At 43.3% G+C, this 26,839-nt stretch overlaps 1 protein-coding gene across 1 annotated transcript in view; it reads right to left on the minus strand.

The window, feature by feature from the left end:
- Positions 1 to 26,839, minus strand: part of PKD1L1 (polycystin 1 like 1, transient receptor potential channel interacting) — a 446,216-nt gene that overhangs the window by 67,262 nt on the left and 352,115 nt on the right. The window contains exons 55-60 of the mRNA XM_029587088.1: positions 23,923 to 24,033; positions 22,428 to 22,551; positions 19,432 to 19,515; positions 18,066 to 18,256; positions 15,928 to 16,162; positions 11,867 to 11,971 (exon numbers count right to left, since the gene is read on the minus strand). Of these exons, the coding sequence (XP_029442948.1) occupies positions 11,867 to 11,971; positions 15,928 to 16,162; positions 18,066 to 18,256; positions 19,432 to 19,515; positions 22,428 to 22,551; positions 23,923 to 24,033 (850 nt within the window). The remainder of the gene's footprint in view (positions 1 to 11,866; positions 11,972 to 15,927; positions 16,163 to 18,065; positions 18,257 to 19,431; positions 19,516 to 22,427; positions 22,552 to 23,922; positions 24,034 to 26,839) is intronic.

Genomic DNA, 26,839 nt, shown 5'->3' on the forward strand with positions numbered 1-26,839 from the left:
TCAACTAATAGGATTTGGTGATTAATGGTTTCAAAAAGCTGCTGATATTGAGCAATACTAGAATATAGCTTATATCCCTGTCAAGGCACATCTGATAACATCTATAGTGAACAGCAACAATGTTTTGGTACTACAGCACTTGCAACAGTCATATTTGACAATGATCTAAGAGAGAATTTTCCTACAATAAGAAAACAAAGTAATATACATGCATATATATATATAGCCATGCAAGTAGTTCAGACAGAATATAGAAAAAGTATTCAGAACAAGGAGTTCCATTTTCAGCTGCTATGCGGCTCATCTAGTTAGCCGGAAAAACATATCTGGCTAACTAGCAGGGTATATTCAGATGCTTTATGATAGCCAGGTATATTCTGCTGCTGAATATACCCGGCTATCTTAAAGTTAGCCAGTTATGTCTATCCAGCTAACTTTAGGACAGCCCTATGGCCTGACCAAAGTTAGCCACATAGGTTAAGTGGCTAACTCCGAATATCAGTTAGCCATATAATTTATGGAGCTAACTCTGCTTGCTCAGAAATGCCTCTCTCCTACCTCCAGCCCACCCCAGAACGCCCCCAACTTATGCAGCTTAATTCTAGCCACTTAATGAGTTATGCGGCTAGAATTTAGCCTCATATGGTTTTCAGTATTGCCGGGTAGCCATTTAGATGGATAACTTTTCAATTATATAAATGGCTTTTGAATATCGACCTCCATAAGAATAGGGCAGCACAGTATCCCATCTGTTTCTGTAACCAGGGAAGCAGCCTCCCATCTGGAAGTTGATCCCTCCCCCTCCATCCCCCGACCTGGACTGGAGAGGAAGGGAGCCTCTTCTGATGCTCTTTAGCAACTTGACTGCTCTGGCTTCACCTCTGTCTGAAAGATATGGAAAGAAGAAACAAATTTAATCTGTCACCACCTTCATGACATGACCACTGTCCATGATAAGCTACGAACAACCCAATAGCTACAAGTTCAAAAGCCTCCTGTAAAGATAGGGCAAGTCGACTATCTGCAAACTATTGCTATTATGTATGATATCATGTACACATAAAAACAATAGAAGAATGCTACCTTCTAACCTGCATACGATTAGCCACCAGGGAATCCGTTCCGTGTATAGGTCCTGCCCCAGATAAAAGGGCTTGATGTATAGGTGCTGCAGCCCCTTACAAGCTCAAGTGAGGAGAAAAAGCCTCATGATGCAGTGTTGTTCTAGCCCAGTATCTGACTAGAAGGGGGTAATTTTCAAAAGGATTTACATGCAAAAATTGGCTTGTTAAAATAATCTGCGGGGGTTGTGCGGGGGAAAATCTGCATGTAACTCCATTATGCATGCAATTTCCCCCACATTTGAATAAGGCATTTCAAGGGATAGAGTCGGGGCAGGGAAAGCACTTGCGTGCCTATTTTTTCATTTTCAAAATTATTCACATAAATGTACACGCAGAAAGTTACTCCTGCTTGTGTCTACCTTCCTCCACATATGTCCACACATATACCGAGGAATTTTCAAGGCTGAGTGATGCACACAAGTTCACTTTGAAAATTCGGGCTAAAGTCTACAGGCATGAAAAATACCCTCCTAAAAGGGAAGAAATGAGCCAATGATTATCATCTTACAAAATGCACAGTTGATTGAGCTAGTAAAGGCTCTCAATAAAAAAAGTGAAGATGGTGGGATCTGTCCATCCCTAACAGCTTATTAAATGCTCGTGTACATGAGCATGGTCCTGGTTGGCCATTGTCGTACCCTTCCTGGGCTAAGCTGTTCAGGATTGTGCTATATAGAGCTATAGGTGCATGCTAGCCTGGGAAAATGGTACCCTGGTGGAAAATATTTCACGGTTATGAAATGCAGAGACATGCTATTTCATGAACGTGATGGCTCTCCTTGATGTGTAGTGCAGCTTATAAGAGAGCAGGGGACAAGGAAAAGTGTGCACATGTGTTTAAGATAAGATTTCTCTTCCCTTTTTTCCTTTACACATATATATGTGTGTGTGCTGTCCTTAACTCCAGTATAGCATTCTTTTTAACTTTCTTTTGTCAGTGTTTTTTCTTTTCAACAGGATTGAAAGATTTATTTTTTTTCCCCATTGATTCTTATGTGAAGGTTTTTTGAGCATATTTAAATGAGTCACCGAGGTGATGGAAGCGTAGGCAAGTGTTTCTGATTCTTGCTGTCAGCCTGAGCTGGCAGCAGAGTAGGAGTATTGTTCATTGTACTTGTTCTGCCTAATTCCAGATATTGTTGACATCAGAAGAGCGACTGCGCATCAGGAAAGGCCCAATAAGGGTCAAGCATATTGTAATGAAGCTGATACTGTATTATATGATTACAAAAATGGGTCAGTCTAAAACCCCATGGAAGGAGATTCTTATATGGTTTCCCCAACATATGCAAGACTTCTCAGATACATTTTTTTTTAGCACGGTGTATAGCCAGCAAGACTTTGCTATATCTTATAAGTGAGAATGTTCCAGCAATGGGAGATTGTCAGGCAGCAGTGTCACTTAGGAGTGACAAGCGGGTCCAACCCCCAAACGTTGGGTCAGTAGACTAGAAGTATAAAGAGTGACTCCATAAATCACTGGGAGGAGAGGTAAAGAGAGAGAGACATATTGAAGGGACCCAGGGAGAGCAGCCCAGGGGCTGGGCTCTGCTCTGAGGTCAACTGGACCCGCAGGCGAGGGAGATCTCCTGCATGAGTGGTGAAGGGTGGACGAAGGAGGAATCTGACCCAGAAATCGGGAAGAGGTCTGCCTTGTTACAAACCTGCCACCAGTGAGTAACAGAGCGAGAAATAGACTTCTGCAGTTTTTTTTTCCTGTTAGGGCTGAGGAGATAAAGGCTTTTGTGGGAAGACCTTGGGATCCTGTTGCTGTGGAACAGTATTTAAGCAGCATAAGGATTTATGCTAGTACTTTCGTAGTGTGGTGGATGCCTGGAATGCCTTCCTAGAGTTGGTGGTGAAGAAAAAACGGTGATGGAATTCAGAAGGGTGTGAGATAAGCATAGAGGATCCTCAGAGGATGTAAATGAAGCAGTAGGGTAAAATGGAAACTTTTTAAAATATGGGTAATTTGCACAAAGTTGCAATTACAACCCTGAACATGTAGCTGACTTGGCAGTTATAACTCTGAGCATCTGGAGTGGCAGTTATAGCTTTGAGCATCTTACTGGGCAGACTGGATGGGTCATGTTGGTCTTTATCTGCCATCATTTACTATGTTACTATGTCTTGGATTTTGGTACTGTGGACTGTGCCTAGTTTTGTATCAGCTGATTGTTTGATTTTGATCAGTAAGTTCTATTTTATTTTGGAACACAACATTTTGATGTGGATTGTTTATTTTTTTAGTGTGATCCTCTTAGGGCCCTACAGGTTTATCCTGTTCCCATCACGGAACTAGTGATCCCACCATTGCAACGCATGGGTTAGTGATCAGCAGTGCATGGATATGTGACCCCCTTGTTAAAGGGATGGGAGGTGGTCATTTTCATTAACCAGACTTAAGTTTCTGTGAGAAATATTTCTCTGTCCACACTTAGAATAAATGAACAACCTTGACATCTGTAATTCTTAGGCATATCACTGTCAAGGGCATGTGTGACCCAATACTTATCACAAGGATCTGCTTTGACTAACAACTGTTTTTATCTGAGCCTTCAGCAGCCCAGTTGTGTTTACAGAAAAGCTTGTCTGTTGTAAGAGTGCAGGTTTCTTTTTAGTCCATAGTGATCTAACAAAGAATAAAGCTAGAAAATTCAATGTTATAAACACCACAGTAACCATAATTCTGAGCGCCCAAATTAAGCACCTACATTTACAAGTCATCCTAAAATTAAGCACCCTCAAAAGTAGATGTGGCCAGGGGCAGGAATAGGTCAAGGTGCTCACTAATGGAGATAATGTCTATAATGTCTGGGTGGGAGACCATCTCAACACTAGCGATCATCAAACAGTGTGATTTGATATCACAAATAAGATGCAGAAAAGTCACACGAAGACCCAGGTTTTGAATTTCAAGAATATGGACTTTGTCGAAATGGGGACATACCTGGAGGTAGAACTAGAAGACTGGGAGAGATGGAACAACAGTAGGCCAAACTAAAAGGAGCAATTACAAAGGCAACAAATCTATATGTTAGAAGAGTAAACAAAAGTAAGAGAAATAAGAAACCTCAAAGGAGGTGGCTGATAAAATAAAAGCAAAAAGAACAGCGTCCAAAAAATATAAAGGATCCCAAAATGAGGAACACAGGGAAGAATATCTGGTGAAACTGAGGGAGTCAAAGAAGGAAATCAAGAAAGCTAACAGTCAGGTGGAAGAAAGGATTGCCAAAGTGATAAAGAGAGGTGACAAAACATTTTTCAGATATATCAGAGAAAGGAGAAAGTTCCGAAGTGGCATACTAAAATTGAAAGAGGATAATGATCAATGTGTGGAGAGAGATGAAGAAATGGCAGAAATATTAAATAAATACTTCAGTTCGGTGTTCATTAAAGAAGACCCTGAAGAAGGCCCTTTGCTGGTTGGCAAGACTATAGGTGGAGATGGAATAGATGAAACTGTTTAAGAAGAGAATGTATGGGAAGAGCTAGGAAAACTGAAAGTGGACAAGGCCATGGGGTTGGATGAAATTCCTCCCAAGATACTGAAGGAGCTCAGAGATGTGCTGGCGGGTCCGCTGCATGATCTGTTCAATATATCCCTGGAAAAGGGAGTGGTGCTGAGTGACTGGAGAAGAGCAGTGGTGGTCCCGCTCCACAAGTGTGGTAGCAGAGAGGAGGCTGGAAATCACAGGCTGGTTAGCCTCACCTCAGTGGTGGGAAAATTAATGGAAACTCTGCTGAAGGAAATGATAGTGAACTATCTACAGTCAGGAGAATTGCTGGACCCGAGGCAACATGGATTCACCAGGGGAAGGACCTGTCAGACAAAGCTGATTGATTTTTTTGATTGGGTGACCAGAGAATTGGATCGAGGTAGAGTACGTGATTGATCTACTTGAATTTCAACAAAGCTTTTGATACAGTCCTGCGTAGGAGGCTTGTGAATAAAATGAGAAGCTTGGGAGTGAGCATCAAGGTGGTGACCTAGATTACAAATTTGTTGAAGAGCAGAAGACAGCATGTGATGGTAAATGGAACCTACTCTGAAGAGAGCAGTGTTAAGCGGATTGCCACAGGGATTGGTGTTGGGACCGGTTCTATTCAATATATTTGTGCAGGGATAGAAGGTGAAGGTAAAGTTTGTCTATTTGTGAATGACACTTAGATCTGAAACAGAGTGGACGCACCGGAGTAGATAGAAAGAGACAAGATTTAAGGAAGCTTGAACAGTGGCCAAAGATCTGGCAGCTGGGATTCAATGCCAAGAAGTACAGAGTCATGCATCTGGGATGCGGTAATCCAAAAGAGCTGTATGTGATAAGGGCAAGGGCTGTTGTGCAAGAGCAAGACAGGGACCTTGGGGTGATAGTGTCTTGTGATCTAAAGATGGCAAAACAATATGACAAGGTGATAGCTAAAACCAGAAGAATGCTGGGTTGCATGGTAGGAGCAATGGACGGCTGGCGCCATCTTGTGCTCCTACCATGTGACAGGGGCCGACCAATGGCACCGGTAGCCCCTGTGACATAGTAAGGGCAAAGGCTATTGGCGCCATTTTGAATACCAGCAGCCGACGGCCTGAGTGCAGGAGATCGCACCAGGACCCCCGCTGGACCACCAGGGACTTTTGGCAAGTTTTGGGGGGGTCAGGAGGGTGGGGGGTTGTAGTTAATTAAATTTAAAGGGTTGGGGGATGGGGTTTTTTTTTTGTTTTTCCAACTTTAATGGAAAACAAATACCGAATGCAACTAATGGACGAATCGGGTTTCCCCGAAAACGGATGCAATGGATTTGGGTCCCGGCACAATGAATAACGAATAGCAACAATTGTTTTCCTTCTGCACATCCCTACTTTTAATAAGCAGATAAGGAGAGGGACCGCTGTCTTTAAAACTGAAAAAAGCATCTAAAGCATGAAAAACCAACGGTTGCCTAGCGTGTTCTGTGAGGGAATGGACATAATGATGGATTTGCAGGTATGCAAAAAAATGCACATCAGTTAAACCATACATCGTTTTCAGGTTAGCAAAGGGGAGTAGTTTACTGTCCACGTCCAACAAATGCCCCAATTGCGTAATTCCCTTCTGCACCCAACTGCGAAAGCTGGAGGAGTGAGATCCAGGAAGGAACTCCTGATTTCCCAATATAGGCTGGAGATAAGAGCACACTCTAGGCACTCCCAATTGCTAGGTTAGGAATGTCCACGCCCTCCGAATTGGCTTTAAAGAAGCTGTCATCCTCCTGGAGGTGAAGGGACCTTCTCAGCATAGCTGGGCTTACACTCTTATCCCCACCTGAGCTGGATCCCATCCACAGAGCTCTCTCCCACTGTGGCATTTAAGGTGGACCAGGCCTCATGCCTGGTCCCGCACAGGTTTGAAGTGAAAAAACAGGGCACTTTGTCACATACCCCCCTTCAGCTTGGACCTGTTGGTCCGAGTATACTATTCCCTCCTGGATGCCACCCAGGAGAGTACAAGGCATCCCATTTCTGTTCATCTGGCCTCTCATCAGCTAGGCTTGGGCATGGAGATCTAAGGTCATGCTTATCCCCACACATTAGGGTCACCGCCAGACAACAGTGTTAGTACCACCCACTGCGGCCTTCGCACAGCGTATGCCCACAGTCCTTTAACTGAGTTCTTTTGCTGCTCCGGGTTGCACTTCAACCCTAGCGGGACTCCTTAGACTGGTGGTGGGACTTGTGGTGAGTACTCTTCATTCATCTTGATGGTGATTTGTGCCTTCTCTGCACTGTCATGACCAGCACCCTCTGGTGACTCCATCATGATTATCGCTGACTCCTCATTGCTGCCACTCATTGGTTCCTCTGTAGCCCCTCTCGCTGGGGTCTCTATGCTTCTATTCTCCAGACTCTCCATGGCTCCTCCTTCTGGGCTCTCCATGGTAGCACCAACATCTGACTTCTCTGTATTCCTCCTCATTAGGGACTCCCTGGTATCTGCGGCTTCTTCAATTGGCCCTTTGGCAGCACCTTTCTCAGGCTCGTCAATACTGCCTCTCGCCGCTTACTTGGTACTGCCCCTTCTGTGAAATCTGTGGTGCCCTCTCCTGGTCTCTCTGTGATACCACTCTGAGGGATCTCTGCTGCTCCTTTCTCTGGGCCTCCCATGGGAACAGTTTCTTGGCTCTCAGCAGTGTTTGGGCACCCTACAGGATCTTCCTTGTGATCTCTTGTAGCGGCAGTTTCCGGCCTTACAATACTACCTCCTTCCAGGCAGTCTCCAAGAGCACATTATCACATCTCGGCTAGCACTTGGTCCATCTCTGCAGCCAATGCCTTTATTTCAGCTACCAACTATGGCTTCTCCTCTCTCTGGGCATCTATGGCCTGTAGAGTATCTAGGGGTGGCCATATTGTCCTTACATTCTCCCTCTCACTTTGCTCTTGGGACTGGAGAACTCCCACTACACAGCTGTCCATAGCTACTCTTCTTTTAAGCCCACCGGCATCTCTTTTCTTTCACCTGTACTGCAGAATACCCACTGGGTCCAGACCAGGGTTTCAATAATACTTCCAGGCCTCTAAGCTCTCTGGCTTCTGTACTTGCTAGCAGTTTCACCTTCACTCTGAGCCATGCCCTGCTCCAGCCCTAGTCCACAACTGTTTTTTTTTTCTCTTTCTTTTTTCCTTTAAAAGGAAAAAAAGTTAAAAAAAAAAAAAGCCCTGCCTCACTGGCACTAACTTCACTGTGAAATACAATCCCTAAATTCCAGACAGAGCTTCTCCCCTTAGTCTGTAAAACAAACCTAATTCTGATTACCTTCCAGGCCTCCAGACCCTTCATTATTTAAAGGTAGTTTAATTTTTTTTCTCTGTGTTCATCTATGAGAGACAAGTCTCCTTCTTCCAGTGCTCTTGTATACAATTTAAGAGTACTACTCTGCTTCAGTGTGCTCCCTGTGCCACACCTTTTACTTCCAACTTCCTTGGCAGGCCACACAACAAACTTCAACTTCACAGTACTCCCTTGGAGACTTGGGTTTTTTTCTGTGCCACATTTTAGAAAAAATATCCCTGACTTGACACCATAGGTGGGAGACCAAGCAGTGTTTCCCTGGCTGGAGACATAAACTCTTACTGATTCCTAGAGATGTGCATTCGTTTATCAAGAATTAGGCAATTTCAATAAAATTGCCTAATTCGTAGTGGTTTGGGGGACCTGAACCATGAAACAGATTTTCCCTGAACTTCGGGGAAAATTCGATTTTCAGGTTAGTGCGGGGGTGGGGCACATTTATTAAAAAAAAAACAAAACACCCCAACCATTCAATTTTACTTTCTTACAACCCCCCCCCCCCCCCCCACCATCCCGATCCCTCCCCAAGACTTACTAAAAGCCCTGGTGGTCCAGCGGGGTCCCACGAGCGATCTCTCCCTCCGGGCCGTCGGGCTGTCGGGCCTGCTACGAATCAAAATGGCACCGATGGCCTTTTGCCCTTACAATGTCACAGGGGATACCGGTGGCATTGGTTGGCCCCTGTCACATGGGGAGGTCAGGAGTTCCCCCCCCCCCCCAAGTCTTGCCAAAAGTCTCTGGTGGTCAAGCGGGCGTCCTGGAGCGATCTCCTGCACTTGGGCCGTCGGCTGCCAGTGTTCAAAATGGCACCGATAGCCTTTGCCCTTACTATGTCACAGGGGCTACCGGTGCCATTGGTCGGCCCCTGTCACATGGTAGGAGCACAAGATGGCGCTGGCCGTCCATTGCTCCTACCATGTGACAGGGGCCATCCAATGGCACCGGTAGCCCCTGTGACATAGTAAGGGCAAAGGCTATTGGTGCCATTTTGAATACTGGCAGCCGACGGCCCAAGTGCAGGAGATCACTCCAGGACCCCCGCTGGACCACCAGGGACTTTTGGCAAGACTTAAGGGGGACTCCTGACCTCCCCATGTGAAAGGGGCTGACCAATGGCACCGGTATCCCCTGTGACATCGTAAGGGCAAAAGGCCATCGGCACCATTTTGATTCGTAGCAGGCACAACAGCCTGACGGCCTGGAGGGAGAGATCGCTCGCGGGACCCCGCTGGACCACCAGGGCTTTTAGTAAGTCTTGGGGAGGGATCAGGATGGTGGGGGGCTGTAAGAAAATAAAATTGAAGGGTTGGGGTGGTTTTTTTCTGATTCTTTTTTTTTCCCGATTCGTTTTTTCCCCCGATTTGTTTTTTTTTTATTTTTTGATTCGGTTCTGACTCGTTTTCCCAATCTGTGCAGACAAAAAACGATCCGCCGAAAAAGAAATTTTCGACGAAGCACCCAAACCGAAATACGTCCCAATATGAAAAAAGAAGCTTATCTCTACTGATTCCAGCCTTAAAATGCAAACAAACTTTTAATTATATAATTAACACAGCACAACTCTGAACTGCCTACCTTAGCAGTATTCACGTACATACAGGGGTTATAGACTGCCATGCTTCTGGCCAGCGTACACTCAATCCCTTCTGGTTTGAACAGAATGCTTTGCAGGGGCTGCCGTCCTCCTGGAGGCATAGGGGCCTCCTGAACATAGCTGGGCTTACACTTTATCCCCACCCAAGCTGGGTCCCACCCAAAGAGCTCTCTTCTTCTGTGGCATTTAAGTTGGACCAGGCCCCATGCCTGGTCCTGCACAGGTTTAAAGGGGAAAAACAGGATCACTGTCATACATTACTTAAGAGCATAAGAACATGCCATATTGGGTCAGACCAAGGGTCCATCAAGCCCAGCATCCTGTTTCCAACAGTGGCCAATTCAGGCTATAAGAACCTGGCAAATACCCAAAAACCAAGTCTATTCCATGCTACGGTTACTAGTAATAGCAGTGGCTATTTTCTAAGTCAACTTAATTAATAGCAGGTAATAGACTTCTCCTCCAAGAACTTATCTAATCCTTTTTTAAACACAGCTACACTATCTGCACTAACCACATCGTCTGGCAACAAATTCCAGAGTTTAATTGTGCACTGAGTGAAAAAGAACTTTCTCCGATTAGTTTTAAATGTGCCACATGCTAACTTCATGGAGTGCCCCCTAGTCTTTCTATTATCTGAAAGAGTAAATAACCAATTCACATCTACCCGTTCTAGACCTCTCATAATTTTAAACACTTCTATCATAGCCCCCCTCAGCCGTCTCTTCTCCCAGCTGAAAAGTCCTAACCTCTTAAGAAACCCTCAATAAAACTGATTAGCGTTTGAAAGAAATTCATTCTCCTGGAAGTCCTTATGTGGAAGAAGGGGATTCTTTATTTTCTATATTATCCTAAAGTAACATGTAGTACAGACTGTTAGAGAGTACAGTAAAATCAATTTTGGTCCTGGAGAACACTGTAATCTTTGTAGGCAGTGACAGTGTCATAGTCGGTGAGCCTTTAGGGAGTAGCGTGGTTGAGGCAGCCTAGTAGGCGAGTCTACTAGGCCCATGCCAAAAGCTTGTTCAAGGATTGAGGCATTCAGTGAGAAAGCAGAGTCCAGGTCCAAGCCAAGGGTCAGGGCAGGCAGCAAACCCAAAAGAAGTCAGAATCCAAGGCAGGGGTCAGAACTAGGAAGTCAGGATAAGACAGACAAGACACTGGGGGACCAGGCAGGACAGGATGGATTAGACAAGAAAGGAAGACAGTCAAGACATGGACAAGGCAAGGGTACAGACAAAACAAGGACCAGGGCACAGCAAGGCAAAGGTAAGGACAAGGGGAAGACAAAGAAAGAGGCACGAATAAGGCACAAAGACATAACAACACATACTGCAGAGCAGGAGGACCTGTTGCTGAGGCAGTGGCTGGGAGTGTGGCTGGGGTTTAAATCCCCAGCCCACATTAACGTCATCACAATGGGATGCTGCCAGTTTCCCACCATGGAGCCTATTAGAGGCTGTGATGGAGTCATCCTATTTTCCTCCTTTAAACCTATACGTAACAAGGTATTTAGCCTAGTATACCTTAAATCCTACAGAGGGAGAGAACTGTGTGGGCAGAACCCTGCTGCGAGGGGTATAAGTTGGTGAGCCCAGCTGGGATCAGGAGGCCACGTGTCTCCAGGAGCAAGGAGCTCCTGATCTTCTTTGAAGGTTTGTGAGTACACTGTCCTGAGGTAAGGCAGTCTACTATTATATTATTTATTTATTTAAAAGCACTTATTACCTGCCCTTCCTGCATTCAGAGCAGGGTACAACAAGTGCTGTGTATGTTAATAAAAGTTGAAATTGCATTAGAAAAGGCTGGAGTCAGTGTGATTTACTGCTTCAGCCTAGGTGATTTGCTCGGTCAGCTTCACAGAGGCATGCAGAAGTGTGCGTCTTAAGGAACAGCACATCATGTCTAAGAGAGCCAGTGATGGCGGCACTCCTGCCATAGAAGGAGTACAGCTTTGACTTTGGGTGGGTTGGCGGGTCAGCAGGGTGAGTGTGGCCATCCTGCAACCAGCCAAAAGTCACAGACAGATTTCATTGGACTAACAAAAAAAAAAAACCATTGTGATATGTGAAATTTTTATAACCTTCTGGTCTTTTCCAAAGTCTCAGAAGCTCATGTACTATATCTGTTTTTTTAGTCTAATAAAAATGATCACTACCAATTAATATAATAGAAATAAAATTAATTACATTTTGTGGTAAATATTGCAAATAGGCAAAAGACACATGGGGTCTCCATATAATATGTTTTGCAAATTTGTTGAGTAGTAATCAGCTTTAATATCCAATCTTGTGCTAGAGACATGAAAAAGAAAAACCAACCTCTATCCAGTTCCACGGTTCTTGCCAGTAGCTCAGAAGACCTCTTTGAATCATGGTATGAAGTTGAAAATAAAGGTGAATGAGAATGAGCCCAAGGAAAGCCAGCTATTCAAAAAAGACAAAAAAAAAAAAAAAACCACACTAAATGATGAATCTAAGTAAGTTTTTCACAAAAAAGTGCTAAAAATCAGCAATTTGCTAACATGGAGAAATTGATGTCATCTTTACATACCTTAATGCAGTAGATGTAATACCTACTGTATATAAATGTGTTATCCTCTGAAACTGAATCCTTTAGTGCTACTATAACTTAACGGAAGAGCTTTTGTTTCAAATGACAAAGAAAATGCCAATGACAGATCCTATATTGTTTTGTAAAGGAAACAAAATAAAAACGAACTACAAGTTTGTTTTCTTTTGTTTCAAATACAGTCTGCCCCATTCCCCTCCTTGCAGATTACGCCATGCACAAACTTTTATAAAAAGCCATCCTGAGCTTCCCCTCTATCCCTCCTACTCCCTAGGCCTCCTACCTCTCGAAAACATACCTGATCCCTAGGGTTCAAATGGGGCAGGAGCAATCCCCAGTTACTCCTGCCCCGCCAGTGCTATACTCCAAAATAGTGCGCGCACACACACACATACACGCAAAGGAAACAAAAAATTACTGAAATGAAAAAAACTCACCAACAAAATAAAAACAAAAATGAAACCCCTACTCTGAATTCAGCAGTGATCACTCCTGTGGCAGACGTCTTCCCTTCTTCTTGAAGACCATTGCTTCTCTGTCATAGCTTAAATTCCACCATCCCTGCCAACCAGAAGACTTCAACTTCATTCTCCTGTGTCACAGTGCAGAACATAACAGTTTGCTGGCAAATTCAATCTGCCAGCAAAGCAGAGAAGGTAGCTGATAAAATGTCCCAAAAGAACTTAAAAACCGCTATACAGTGTAAGACTGAAGCTCCATCAAGCCCAGCATCCTGTTTCCAATGATGGCCAATCCAGATCACAAGTGCCTAGCAGGATCCAAATATTAGATAGATCCCATGCTGCTTATTTTTTAGGGATAAGAAGTCGCTTTTTTTCAAGTCTATCTGGTTAATAACAGTTTATGGACTTTTCTTCCAGGAACTTGCTCAACCCTTTTTTAAACCCAACTATACTAAACTGCCTTTACCACATCCTCCAGCAATGAATTCCAGAGCTTCATTTTGCATTGAGTGAAAAATAAAATATTTTCTCAAATTTATTTTAAGATGTGCTACTTAGTAAATTCATAAAGTTTCCCCTAGTCTTATTTTTTTGAAAGAATAAACAACTAATTTGCATTTAACATAGAAACATAGAAACATAGAAACATAGAAATGACGGCAGAAGAAGACCAAACGGCCCATCCAGTCTGCCCAGCAAGCTACGCAGTTTATCCATTTTTTTTTTTTTATCTTCCCCCCCACCTCTTTTTTTTCTCCCCCTCCCCCGTCACTATTGGCTTCCAGCACCCTCCGGCCCCAATTCCCTTCCACCCCTCCACCAATGCAGAGAGCAGTGCCGTATCCGCATCCCAATGAACATCCAGTTCAATCAGGGGTAGCAACTGCCACAATAAACGGCCACACCCCTGCCCCATACTCTTACCCACCTCTGTTTTGCTTGTTTGTTTTTTGTTTTTTTGTTTTTGTTTTTTTTGTTTTTTGTTTTTTTGGAGATGGCAGCCCTCCAACCTTCCGCTCCGTGAAGGTGGAACACAAACCACTGGCATCCCGCTCCGTGAATGCCTCTGTGGCTACTGCCGCTCCGTGCAGTATTTTGCTGCCTGAAGGTGGAACAACTACTTGCCACTGGCATCCCGCTCCGTGAATGCCTCTGTGGCTACTGCCGCTCCGTGCAGTGTTTTACCACCTCCTCTATATTTATGCCCACTAGACTTGATGGATCCACAGTGTTTATCCCACGCCCCTTTGAAGTCTTTCACAGTTTTAGACTTCACCACTTCCTCCGGAAGGGCATTCCAGGCATCCACCACCCTTTCCGTGAAGAAATACTTCCTGACATTGGTTCTTAGTCTTCCTCCCCGGAGCCTCAGCTCGTGACCTCTGGTTCTGCTGATTTTTTTCCGTCTGAAAAGGTTTGTCGTTGTCTTTGGATCATTAAAGTTTTTCAAGTATCTGAAAGTCTGAATCATATCACCCCTGCTCCTCCTTTCCTCCAGGGTGTACATATTTAGATTCTTCAATCTCTCCTCGTACGTCATCCGATGAAGATCCTCCACCTTCTTGGTTGCCCTTCTCTGTACCGCTTCCATCTTGTCTTTGTTTCTTTGTAGATACGGTCTCCAGAACTGAACACAGTACTCCAGGTGAGGCCTCACCAAGGACCTGTACAAGGGAATAATCACTTCCCTTTTCTTACTCGATATTCCTCTCTCTATGCAGCCCAGCATTCTTCTGGCTTTTGCTATCGCCTTGTCACATTGTTTCGCAGACTTCATATCATTAGACACTATCACCCCAAGGTCCCTCTCCTGCTCCGTGCACATCAGCCTTTCCCCCCCCCATCGAATACAGTTCATTTGGATTTCCACTCCCCATATGCATGACTTTGCACTTCTTGGCATTGAATCTCAGCTGCCATATCTTCGACCACTCTTCCAGTTTCCTTAAATCCCGTCTCATTCTCTCCACTCCTTCCGGCGTGTCCACTCTGTTGCAGATCTTAGTGTCATCCGCAAAAAGACAAACCTTACCTTCTATCCCGTCCGCAATGTCGCTCACAAAGATATTGAACAGGACCGGTCCCAAAACCGATCCTTGCGGTACACCACTTAAAACCGCTCTCTCTTCAGAGAAAGTTCCGTTTACCATCACCGTTCCACTCCACTCATCATTTTATAGATCTCTATCATGCCTCCCTTCAGCCATCTCTTCTCCAAGCTGATCCCTAACCTCTTTAGTTTTTCCTTATAGGGGAATCATTCTATCCCCTTTATCATTTTGGTTGCCCTTCTCTGTACCTTTTCTAGTTCTGCTATATCTTTTTTGAGATGCGGTGAGCAGAATTGCACAGTTCACTAGGTGTTCAGAAGTATTATGATATTCTTTGTTTTATTTTCCATCCCTTTTCTAAAAACTCCTAAAATTCTGTTTTCTTTTTTAACTGCTGCCACACCCTGAGCCAAGGATTTCAACATATTTTCCATGATGGCGCCTCAGACCCTTTCCTGAATGATGATTCCTAATATAGAAGCTAACATCGTGTAACTATAGTTTGGATTATTTTTCCCTATGTGCATCACTTTGCACTTGCCAACATTAAATTTCATCTGCCATTTGGATGCCCACTGACCCAGTCTCACAAGGTCCTCCTGCAATTTCTCACAATCCTCTTGTGAGTTAATAACTTGTAATAATTTTGTGTCATCTGAAAATTTGATCACGTCACCTGTTGTTCCCTTTTCAACATTAGTTATGATTATGTTATAAAGCACCAGTTCCAGTACACATCCCTGGTGCATACCTCTATTTACCTTCCTCCACTGAGAAAAATAATCTTTCAGTCCCTCTCTCTGTTTCCCATCTTTTAACCAGTCCGCAATCCATAATAGGACATTGCCTCCTATCTCTACTATAAACAATCCTGGCTGTGATTTATGTGGCCCTTATTGCCATTCAATTATTCAGCTTTAGATCTTGTGTCTCATTTCTTAATCAGTAAGGATTCCATTTGGTGACATCTGTCTTTCATTTTATAGCCATGGAAATTATTGGTCCTGAAGAAACTGAAATCCTTGGAAACTGCAATATGCTTTAAAGGGCCAACAAAAAGATGTTGAAGAACATGAGCTATGGAGACCTCACATCTATAGAGGAGACCTGTAAGGCCCTGAAAGTTCACATACCACGACACGTTTTAAGTTGGTGCTTTAATAGATACCACAACCTACAAAGTTCCCATGACTATGGAAAAACACTGTGAGCGAATAAGGCCTTAAAATTTACCTATTACAGACAACATAGCAAAAAATAGAACAATGGGCGAATGAAATCAATACTATTCTTTACCTCAAAAGCCATTATAAAGTAATCTAGAAGGGAGATGATCCGGTAGATTCTGACTGACTCAATGAATGATGATGGAATAACACCACCTGATGGTGGCATCTCAGCCAGCAAAGAGACAGCCGTGAAAAGATTAGTTGGCGGGTTGTAGAGGGCAAATTCTACTGCTACTGCTCTTGTACTTCCATCTAGCCATCTGTTCCTTCTCAAGTTTAGTAACGTTGAATAAGCTTCCATTCTACAGCAAAAAGAGAGTTGCAGGGAAATATTATCAACTGCTAAAAGCTCAAGCACAAAACCAAAATAGCTTGATTTCTTTTCCACTTTGTGTTTGTTATATTAAACAGCTGTGATAGTCAACAGCCTGACAAAGAAATCTGCTGTGCAATGCAAGGTTTTCTAATGAATTCCAATAAGGGGAAAATCTCATTGGAATAAGATTGATCTGCTGCTGTAATATACAGAAGGGAATTTTCAAAGGTTTAGATGTCTTTTCTGCAGGTAAAAATAGAGTTAACCTGACTAGCCAGTCATAGCCAAGTAAATGGATAACTTAAAAACTGAACCAGCTATGTTTGAATATAGCTGTTTAAATTTTTAAGTTATCTGGCCTTATGTGGCCCGATAACTAGCTACTTAACTGGATATCTTCAAAGATATCCGGCTAAGAAGTCGCTGTCAGAAGGAAAAATAAAAGAGGAAAACAAGGGCCTGCGGCCCAAATTTTTCTCTTCCCATACCAAAATAATAAAGGGTCGCGTCCCCCAGCTACCTCCAGCCTTCAAACATCTCCAACAGAACTTTAAACATCGTGGTCTAAAGATTGGGCCCCCTCCTCATTTCCATCTATATGTAAAAAAATCACTGCCTCCCAGACCTTCCAGTCTGAAGCCATGAGTCCGGCGTACCCCCTTCCTCTCGGACTCCAACTCCATGCCCTGCCCCCCTCCCCCCTTGTTATAAAAAAAAAATTCTTGCGGAGAGTAGGATCTTAACTCCCCTGCTCCGGCTGCTCCAGGACTGCTTCTGACAGAGAAGCAGCACAGGAAGTGTGAACTACGCTCGGTTTACGCTTCCAGCCCTAGAAGTACATGCTTATGCGTGTACATGCTATCTGCGCACGCAACTTCCAATTTTACGCATTGAAACCTTTTGAAAATTGATCCCTCATAGTAAATTGTCACCCCAAAGTCAAGCTTCTGAAACCTTGCACTGTTTTACATCTAAATGCTGATCAGCACTCTAAGGGTTAAGTTGAGGTTTGCTAGTGACCTTGCATCCTGAACTAAGTAACTCTTATCTGGCTCTTCAAGCACTGGCAGAAATGTCTGCCTTCCTAATATAGAAAAGAGTAAAGGAAAAATAAAACTCTAAACTAATTGGTAAATGAGCTACATCAGAAGTGAACTAAGAAATTATTTATTTATTTGTTTGTTGCCTGATGATGAGAGAATGTAGACTGCAACAAAGTTGGTCACATGCCTTTTCAGCGATGGGGCTGGTACAATGAAATAATTTACCCTTTGAATGGAGGATGGAAGTTAATAATAAAGAATTTTATTAACATTTTTAAAAATATTAATTTAAAATATTAAAAAGTTGAAAACATTTTCATTTGCTCAGGCATATACACAGACTAGTGCTTTTGGCTGCTGAGGGGAGGCTTGTAGAAATGAAGAGCTAGTGTGCAATATTTATATGAGTATCTGTTTTGTTATTTTTATGAAGTGATGTATTGATTTGTGTTTATTTTTTTACTATATATGTATAAGGATGTTATCTGTATTAAACAAATATGGAATTGTGGATTATAAAGAATTTAAAATAAATAAATAAATAAATACATAAATAATATAACTATGGCTATGGTATGTACATTTTTTTTAAGACTGCAATGCTTTTAAATCAATTGAATTGGATTTAGCTGAATGGCCAACTACCAAGTTTTCATGCAAAACATCTGCTAAAAATAACAGCAACAAACATTCTGGAGAATATAATCCAGCCTTTTTATCTGTTTGCCAATGTTAAGTATATATTTGATGGTACATGCATTTGAATATATAAATGGTAAAATGGGCAAAAGGGTGAAATTAGAAAGCTCTGCAATGAATTCAAATGAAGAGAGCCCGTTACCTTACCTTGATCTGCCAAGGCTCACTATAACTCCTCTTCCTTTATAACACTGCATCTGACCACACCAGTGATAGATTTCAGCTTGAATTGCTTCCTTTTTCTCAGTGTCTGATATGTTAATTCCTTCAGGTTCTTGGATTTCTGGATGATATCGAGCCACACAATCTGAAGTAAGGGAGATAAACTGGGGAGGAAACTTTAAGACAAACAGGTCAGTAAGCTAGTAGAATAACCATTTTTCTCCACCTCCCCAGTGACGCCTCCTGCTCTTACCCACTCAGTGACAACCTGGTCCCTCTGTCTCCTCATCTAAATCCAAGCTTCCAATCCTCCTTCTCACTCAATATAATATAGCTCCAGGTCTGAAGGGAGAGACTGAGCCAGGGCCTAGTTTTACTCTCTCTGCATACCTGGACTTGCTGTTCCATTTCTTAAGAAACAGGAACCACAAATCTATGCACTCGGTAGGTAAAAGACCAGGACTGGCTCAGCCTCATGGAGTTATGTGATAATCCTACCCTCACCTTCTCTGCATCCTTCCCTCAATTAATGCCTCCAACCTGTTCCCTCTCTCCCAGCTACCCCTCCCACCCTCCCCTCCGAAGCTTCCAATCCTGACCTTCTCCCTGCTCAAATGAAGGCTCTGTGCCATTATACCCCTCCCCCTCCCCTAAATAATTGATCTGCCTCCAAACTCAGGCCCTTTCCAACCTTCCTCGCAGATGCTGACTGCACTCCTCCACTTGCAGACAGTCCCCTCCCTTCAAATCACTCTGCACTCCTTCCTCTCACCCTTCTGCTGATTCGTTCCCACTACCCCTATCTCCTCTACCGGTTTTCCCCATTTCCCATCAGTGATTCCTCCCAGCACTAATTCTTAGCTCTCCTTTTCCTGCTGATACTTTCAAGTCCCTGGCCCCTCCCAGGTGGGAGTAAGATAAAGGGAGGAGGAGTATCAGCACCAGGAATCTTGCAATAGGAGGAGGAGGAGCACTCCCACTTTCAGAACCCCACAATGTGCAACATTCATGGTCTGCACTTTGACTCCGTGTTTTGACGTCATTTTCACACTGTCCTACCAACCCCTGATGTTCGAAACACGGCATGGTGTTTCCGAGAATGGCATTTTTAAAATGATACTGTGCTAACCTAGAATCAGTGATACGAACTCTCAAGGATCAATTGGCAGTTGTTCGATTTTTTATAGAAACAGCTTTCTCCCATAACCAACATGTATATGGTCGACTGTATTTTATACGATGTAAGTCTGTGACAGTCCATGTTCAATTTTTTTGAGCTAGGCACATTCGAGATTTCAAATCTGACATTGAAGTCAGGCTTGGATCTTTAAATCATATTTATCATCCTTACCGTACATCCACGGCTAATGTCACCCTTCAGTTGTTTGAGGAACGGAGTGCCTATGAGATAGCATTTTCCTCCAACAGGGCCAGACTACAAGATAAAATTCATAAAAAATATTATCTGTGATTGTAATTATGCACAGAGTACATCATAGCATTTTTGTAACTTTGATGTGCTTTCACGCTGCCTATGCTTTACCCGCAGAAGCAGCCTGCTGTAAGATCGCCTTCCCGATATACAGGTAAACTTGTGCGTGATTAACCCGAGGGCCGTATTTTAAAAGCCCTACGCGCGCCGGGGCTATTTTCAAAAGGCCCGGTGATGCACATAAAGCCCCGGGACGCGTGTAAGTCCCGTGGCTTGCAAAAAGGGGTGGGGAGGGGGTGGAAGCATGGCCAGAGGCCTCTGCATGGCTGCTGGGCCAGGGATCACGCGCAGCTTACTTCAGCCCCAGGGCTGAAGTATGTTTGAAAACAAGAAAAAGGTAGGGAGGAAAGGGCGAGGGAGATAGGGGAAGGGAAGGGAAGGTGGGGTGGGGGAGGTAGGGAAGATCCCTCCGAGGCCGCTCCAATTTCGGAGCGGCCTGGGAGGAAACGGGGGAAGGCAGCGAGGCTCGGCACGGGCTCAGCCTTGGAGGGAACAGGGAAAGCCATCGGGGCTCCCCTAGGGCTCGGTGCGCGCAAGGTGCACAAGTGTGCACCCCCTTGTGTGCGCCGACCCTGGATTTTATAACACACGCATGTTATTAAATCGGGCGCAGATTTGTGCGCGCCGGGTTGCACGCACAAATCTATGCCCGCGCGTAGGTACTAAAATCTGGCCCTTTATGCGCAATTGATTTAGAATTTATGCGGGCAGTTACAAAATTATTCCCTGGTTGGACAGGTACCTACAGAAACTTATCTTCCCTTGGGAAAGCTCCCAGCAGACTGCGGGGTGGGTTCCAGATCCCCTTCTGGCAAATCCAGAACTGGAACTTTCTTGAGCTCAAGCTCGGACACAGGGATCTCTCCCTCCTTGAGAAAATCTCTGTGAGTGAGAGCAGTCATCCACTCCTGGGGAACTCTAACTTCTCCTTAGTCCGACTTAATATCATAGCAATATTAAGTCGGAGGTCCCAAAAAGTAAAAAAAGTAAAAAAAAAAAAAATTTTGAATTCGGCCTGCAGCTGTCGGGCCGAAAACCGGACGCTCAATTTTGCCGGCGTCTGGTTTCCGAGCCCGTGGCTGTCAGCGGGCTCGAGAACCGACGCCGGCAAAATTGAGCGTCGGCTGTCAAACCCGCTGACAGCCGCCACTCCTGTCAAAAAGGAGGTGCTAGGGACGCACTAGTGTCCCTAGCGCCTCCTTTTCCCCATTTTTACCGTGTCACCTAATTTAAATAGAGAATCGTGCGCGCCGGGAGAGAGGGTGTTCGTCCGCTCTCCCACGGACTTTACTGTATTGGCCCGTTAGAAATCTTAGGGATCTCTATATACCTTCACTGGCTCAGTCAGGACTGGCAACTTCCCCAAGGGGTGCTCTTACTACACCAATGCATACCCTTGATGAAAGGAAGTCATTACCTAGTAGGGAATCAAAGGGGGTCCTGCATCCCTCCTATGCTCTTGTTCCATTTCTTATCACATGCTATAGAACGCTAAACAGGAAGTTTCACTGCAGTAAAGCTGTTAGACCAAATAGACTGACAACTGGATTAACACTACAGAATTTCAGCACCTTTGCTTCTAACTGGCTGGTTTAAACTAGGCACCTTGATGTGTGCAAGAAGGGTGTTTTAGAAGTAAAGTTTGTTGCTGCTGTTTGGTATTTTTTTTAGAATAAACACTTCCATATTCTTTTTCTTTATAGCAAATGTTTAAGTGAAGTCTAGCGCAAGGTGTCCGCCAAATTGACAGGGCAGAACATTCAAGTTCTATATTTGTAAATGAAGCAGGCAGATCATGGGTAGCAACATTAAGCTTTGTTTTGTTTTTTTTATCATGATGCCAATATTAAAGTTCCTCCATCCTGTTCTGCAGGAACCATTTCACAGAGTGAGCTGGGCAGTTCCCTTTCCATGCCAAATAACAAGATCCTTTTAGTTGAAGCTGGGATTATATCCATTAAGGTGGCAGTTAGTGCCAATATTGTGATTGTGGTTTTAGCAATCATAATTTATTTTGACAAAAAAAAAACCAAAACAAAACATGCTGAGGAATACAATTAGAGGATACACTGCAGGGCCAAAAGACTTGGTAACAAAAAAGTAATGAAGAACTATGTTTGTTTCCTACAGGAGTGCAAATATTTTAGCATTCAGGTAATATGCTTGCAGGACAACTCGCGGATGCAAGCCTGAATTTCCTATACTGATGACATACTCTGTGCCCTCAAACAGGATACTTTAGGTGCCTCACTTTTATTTCTGGCTGCGACACCGATGTTGGGTAGGGATGTGAGAACGTCCTTAATATGGATTGTCAAAACAAGTGGGGCAACCAAGAAAAATGCTGCCTGTTTTTCTAACCCATTAGACAAACCCTTTAAAAGAAAATGCCCACTGAATGCAAACTCCAAAGTAGATCTGTGGGAATCTGATGTGGATGAGCTGGAAAGTCACTTTGAGTGGCAGTTCTGTGTCAGGGAAGAGGAGGGAATTAAGTAAATTATCATAGTGGATCTTGGGGGGAAACCCACATTTTCCATCAAACTGAACCAGGCGGAAATCCTCCAAGTGAGTTTGACCTTGAATAGTTTGCCCATCCCTAAATCCTGGGCAAACCATTTCAGTTTCCTGTGGCACGGTTTAGACAACTTCAGCTGAGTAATCATGGCAGGATTGCTGGTTCTCCCATTGCCTCCTTTGAACACTTCCATGCGGGCAGGACATCGGAAGTAAGCTGCTATAGTCGTGCATCCTAGAAATGGCTTCATGTATGTCTTTTGAAGTTTTAAATTGTCAATAATTTTGCCTGGACGAATGGTGCGATATAAATCATTAGAGGAAGACAGATTTTCTACCTGAGCTCTTGCTGCTGCTCTGTTGTACCATGTATCCCAGTACAGGCCATCCAGTAAAGCAGTAAAGCTCCAGTTCCACCAGTGATCGCTAGTTGTGATGTCTGTGAATGGGCTTTTAGCATTCCTACACAGCAAAAACACAGCACAAATGGACGGTACTATGGCAACACCTTAAGCAAATAGCATAGCTTCCCAGTTTTCTTGGCACGTTTGCATTACTCTAATGCCACTGAGTATGCTGCTTTTCGACATGAGAAACTTTATGGTGTTTAAAATTTTAAACGGGCAATTTTCAAAAAACAGATACAGGGGTACTTTAACCCATGGATTCTGCACCGATTCTGAGAGTGAAAATGCATGCATATTTTCAATTTGAGAACGTACCTGCCGATATTTACGTCTGCTTTTTCTCTGGGTACTTTTTCCTTTCCAAAACAACATACATGGTTTTGAAAATGCAAAACCACGTGTGCTGTATCATCCCCCACCCTAACTCTGCCACCTGGAATGCTTCCACTCAGTATGGGTGAAAGAAGTGTGTATACTTTACTGCAGGGATGCCAGGCAATTTTTATACAATCTATACGGGAAAAAGGTTGTTTACCTCCATAAATAGCTTCTGAAAATTGCCCTCAAAAAGGATGCCTGAAACATATTACAGTATATGTATGTCACTTACTTTAAATAAGGTTTATGCTATTAAAATACTTCTGGCCAGTGACTCCCCCCCACCCTCCCCCCCACCCCATACACACACACACACCTGCTCCATTCGAAGTAGCTCCAGTGCTGAAAGGGGGCAGGACAGAACATGGCTCCCACTTGCGCTACCACATGCCAGGTCTAAAATGGCCTGGCTGACCTTACACAATCAGATTTCATTAATTAACTGCCCATAGGGCTCCCAGTGCTGAAATGTCTCCAGGCAGTCCAAAACGCAGCAGCTAGACTTACTATAGATGTCAGGCTTTTTGATCATATGACCCTCACCCTATATGCATGATATTGGCCTCCTATAAAATGGCGAATGCAAACCACAAAGAGCGTTACAATCTGCAGGACACAAACTTATTGGACGTACCATTAGCCCATATGCTCAGATGAAATGCAGGAAATTGGAAATGTGGAATTGCCAACTCTTTGGAATAGCCTACCAAATGAAATTTGGCTAACACCATGTTACTCTACCTTCAGGAAACAAGTGAAAGCTTTTTATTTCTCACAAGCTTTTACCTCGGTAGCAGTCTGATTTTATAATTCCTGTAATATTCCTGATTAAGGTAAAGTTTTATCATGCTGTGTATGTTTGATTTTAAGTCTGTTTTAATCAGATCTAATCCTTGTTTTTTTAAATTTCATTTTTACTTTATTTTAACTCCTTCAAGGTTTTTACTAGCCATGTTTTACTGTAAGCCACCAAGTACTTTGGATTTTGTGGGCTAAAAGTTTGCTAAATAAATAAATAAATGCATAAAAGTGACACAAATGCACTCACCTTGTGAATTCACTCCGAACTGCATGATTTAGAAAATATTCATTATCGGAAAACTTCCCAAATGTTATAATCAAGAGCAGACACAGCATAAGGATGTACATGATAAACTCCCTGTAATACATAAACACATAATAATAATAATTATTGCACCAGCAAGCAAAGCAATAACTGTGGAAAAACGAGTTACCGATTTAATATGCTTATGCGTGCATAATGAGATTTACTACAGTACCGAAGCGGTATTGTTTGTGTAACTTTAATGGCTGTTAATGCTGGGTCAGAAGATTAGACATTCTTCTTACTCAGTGTGCAGTTCATTTTGGCCTGATCTCCGTTGTCAGAAAGGAAGGATATTGTGGGGCAAAATGAGTGTCCCCCCTCCTTTCTGATAGTACTGGAAACACCTTCACCCCAAAACTGAAAACTGTTCTTTGTAGTAACACAGCTTTCTTCAGTTAAGGAGAGAGTTCAGAATGGAATCTGGGATTAAAAGATGGCTTTTTGCCTTATTTTCTTCATGCAGTGTTGACCTTCACCTACACAAATATATTCATGTGAACTGCATCCCTCATGAATGCAGCAAAGCAAAAGCAAAATCTAGAACCCTGGTTTCCAAGAACACATGAACTGCCTGGTTCTGAGAGTTTCTGAGTCCAAGTGCCTGAACACTGCTAGACAATACTGGAGCCAGAGAAAAATCTCAGCATGCCTGCTATCCAAGGTAGTATCGATAAAGATAACATAGTCTCCAGGGGCATAAACATAAGTGAAATAAACAGATATAGCATCCTAACCAGAGGCTCAGAGGAAGAGAGGGAAGGGATGGGTCTGGCAAATAATCAGAAAGACTTAAGGGAACTAAGTACTAAGACCCAGTTTTAAATAATTTTCACATTTACCTTGTTGAAAAATTAACACCCTAACTAAAATGCCACTTAACAGATTATACACTAAGGAGTATATATTCAGCTCCCGAGCAGCTAGATAAGTTAGCCGGATAGACCTATCTGGCTAACTTAATTGGGATATTCAGTGGCATGGGCATGCCGCTGAATATACCTGGCTATTTTAAAAGTTATAATAATAAAACAAAAGGAAACCACCTATAGAGTATTTAAATTCAACTCTACCATCAAAAACTAAAGGGGTGTAGTTTTACCCATGTGAAAAGAAACAATCGATTTAATGGTGCCGCATCAGCAAGCCTGATGATGTGTTCTTACCCAGAGAAGAACCATCCAGCCTATTAATCATTTGCAGCTTTTACCAGCAAAAAGCTTGATGGAGTATCAAAATAATTTTTGTTATGGAAATATAGTATGTCCGTCTGTCCCAAATAGAACTAGCTGGCACTCTTAACCCGACAACGGCTGGTGTTTCGCTACGAGGCACGTAGCTTCCTCAGGGGCGAGTGGTAACATTTATCAAAGATATTGTTTCTGTTCGGACGCCGAGTCTTACAAGAATTCTCCTTTTTATTGCGACCCCTCATTTAAATAATGCCTCGTGCGCCCAGGAGAGGTGGACGGGCATGCGTTAGGAGAGTGCGAGCCGATATTGCATCGGCCTATATAAGCATTTTGAAGAGGTGGGGCACAACAGCATAATGACAGCTGTTCATGCTGAAGCCTTAGAATGCCTGCGGCTGTCTTTAGACAGACTAACCACAGCAATGGGCATAGCCATATGCCAGCCCCAAAGCGGTGTGCAATTATCACTGCACACTAAAAAAATACAAAACACTGTACACATAATCAATTACCAAAACAGTATGCAAAACAATGATACAAAACAATAATATGCATTAAACTACCAATTTGGTATACATATAACATAACATTTCGCACATACATACTTCAAACAAACACACTTTCCCCCTTGGACCCCAAATTTATTTTAAATTGCTCCTACCTACTTCAACTTGCAATAAAATATCCCATGTCCTAATACCACTCCTGTTTACCTTTCTTCCACTCCTCCACACACACCATACAGAAGTGGCCATCTCAGAGGGTCACAGAGGAGAACCGGAAAGGTTGGCAAGACATTCAACTTTTTGTGGGAAGAAACTGCCTCATGAGTATCCTTCCTAGTTCCCATTCCATGTTTTCTATCAGTGACTTACGGCTCAAATGCTGCAGCCTTGTCTCCAATGTAACACCTGCCCTGTAGACTGTATCATCTGACACCATGCAGGCCATAGAACACATGCAGTGTGATATTTCAGCACAATAATGGCATTCGACTGGAACTTGAGGAGTCTACATAAATATGAATTTCTTTTAAAATGTACAGGTGTGAGTTGGTGTCTTTCCTCTCTGGTCTCATCTGTCTCTCTCTCTCTCCCCCCTCCTCTTTTCCATCTTTCCAATATCCTTTATTCCACACCTCCCTCATTCTTGCTTTAACAGTCCAATCTCCTTCATCAGTAATCCATCATGCATTCTGTTAGCTGTGTCCTTTCAACAATATGTGAGCTAAAAAAGGTAACACCTGGTCTGAGGCACGTGTTAAATTTTAAGCCTTAGCAAGTTTGTGCTAAATAGTTCAAGCACCAAGCATACTACATAATTTAACAGGCACCCACTAAACCCCAATTTGCATATCATGTGCACACGTTAAATTTTAGTGCGTACATGCTAACATCTTTCCAGGCCAGTTCAGCATGCCTGTTAAGCTACTAGTGCAATGCTTCTCAACCCAGTCCTTCGGAGACACCCAGCCAGTCGGATTTTCAGGATATCCACACTGAAAATGCCTGAGATACATTTGCATACACTGCACCCATTCTAAACAAATCGATTTCAAGCATATTCATTGTGGATATCCTGAAAACCCAAGTGGCTGGGTGTGACCCAAGGCCTGGGTCAGGGACCACTGCATTAGTTCATAGCATGCTAGTTTTTTTAATGTATGC

Source organism: Rhinatrema bivittatum, chromosome 2 (genome assembly GCF_901001135.1).
Source record: "Rhinatrema bivittatum chromosome 2, aRhiBiv1.1, whole genome shotgun sequence".
NCBI lineage: Eukaryota > Metazoa > Chordata > Amphibia > Gymnophiona > Rhinatrematidae > Rhinatrema > Rhinatrema bivittatum.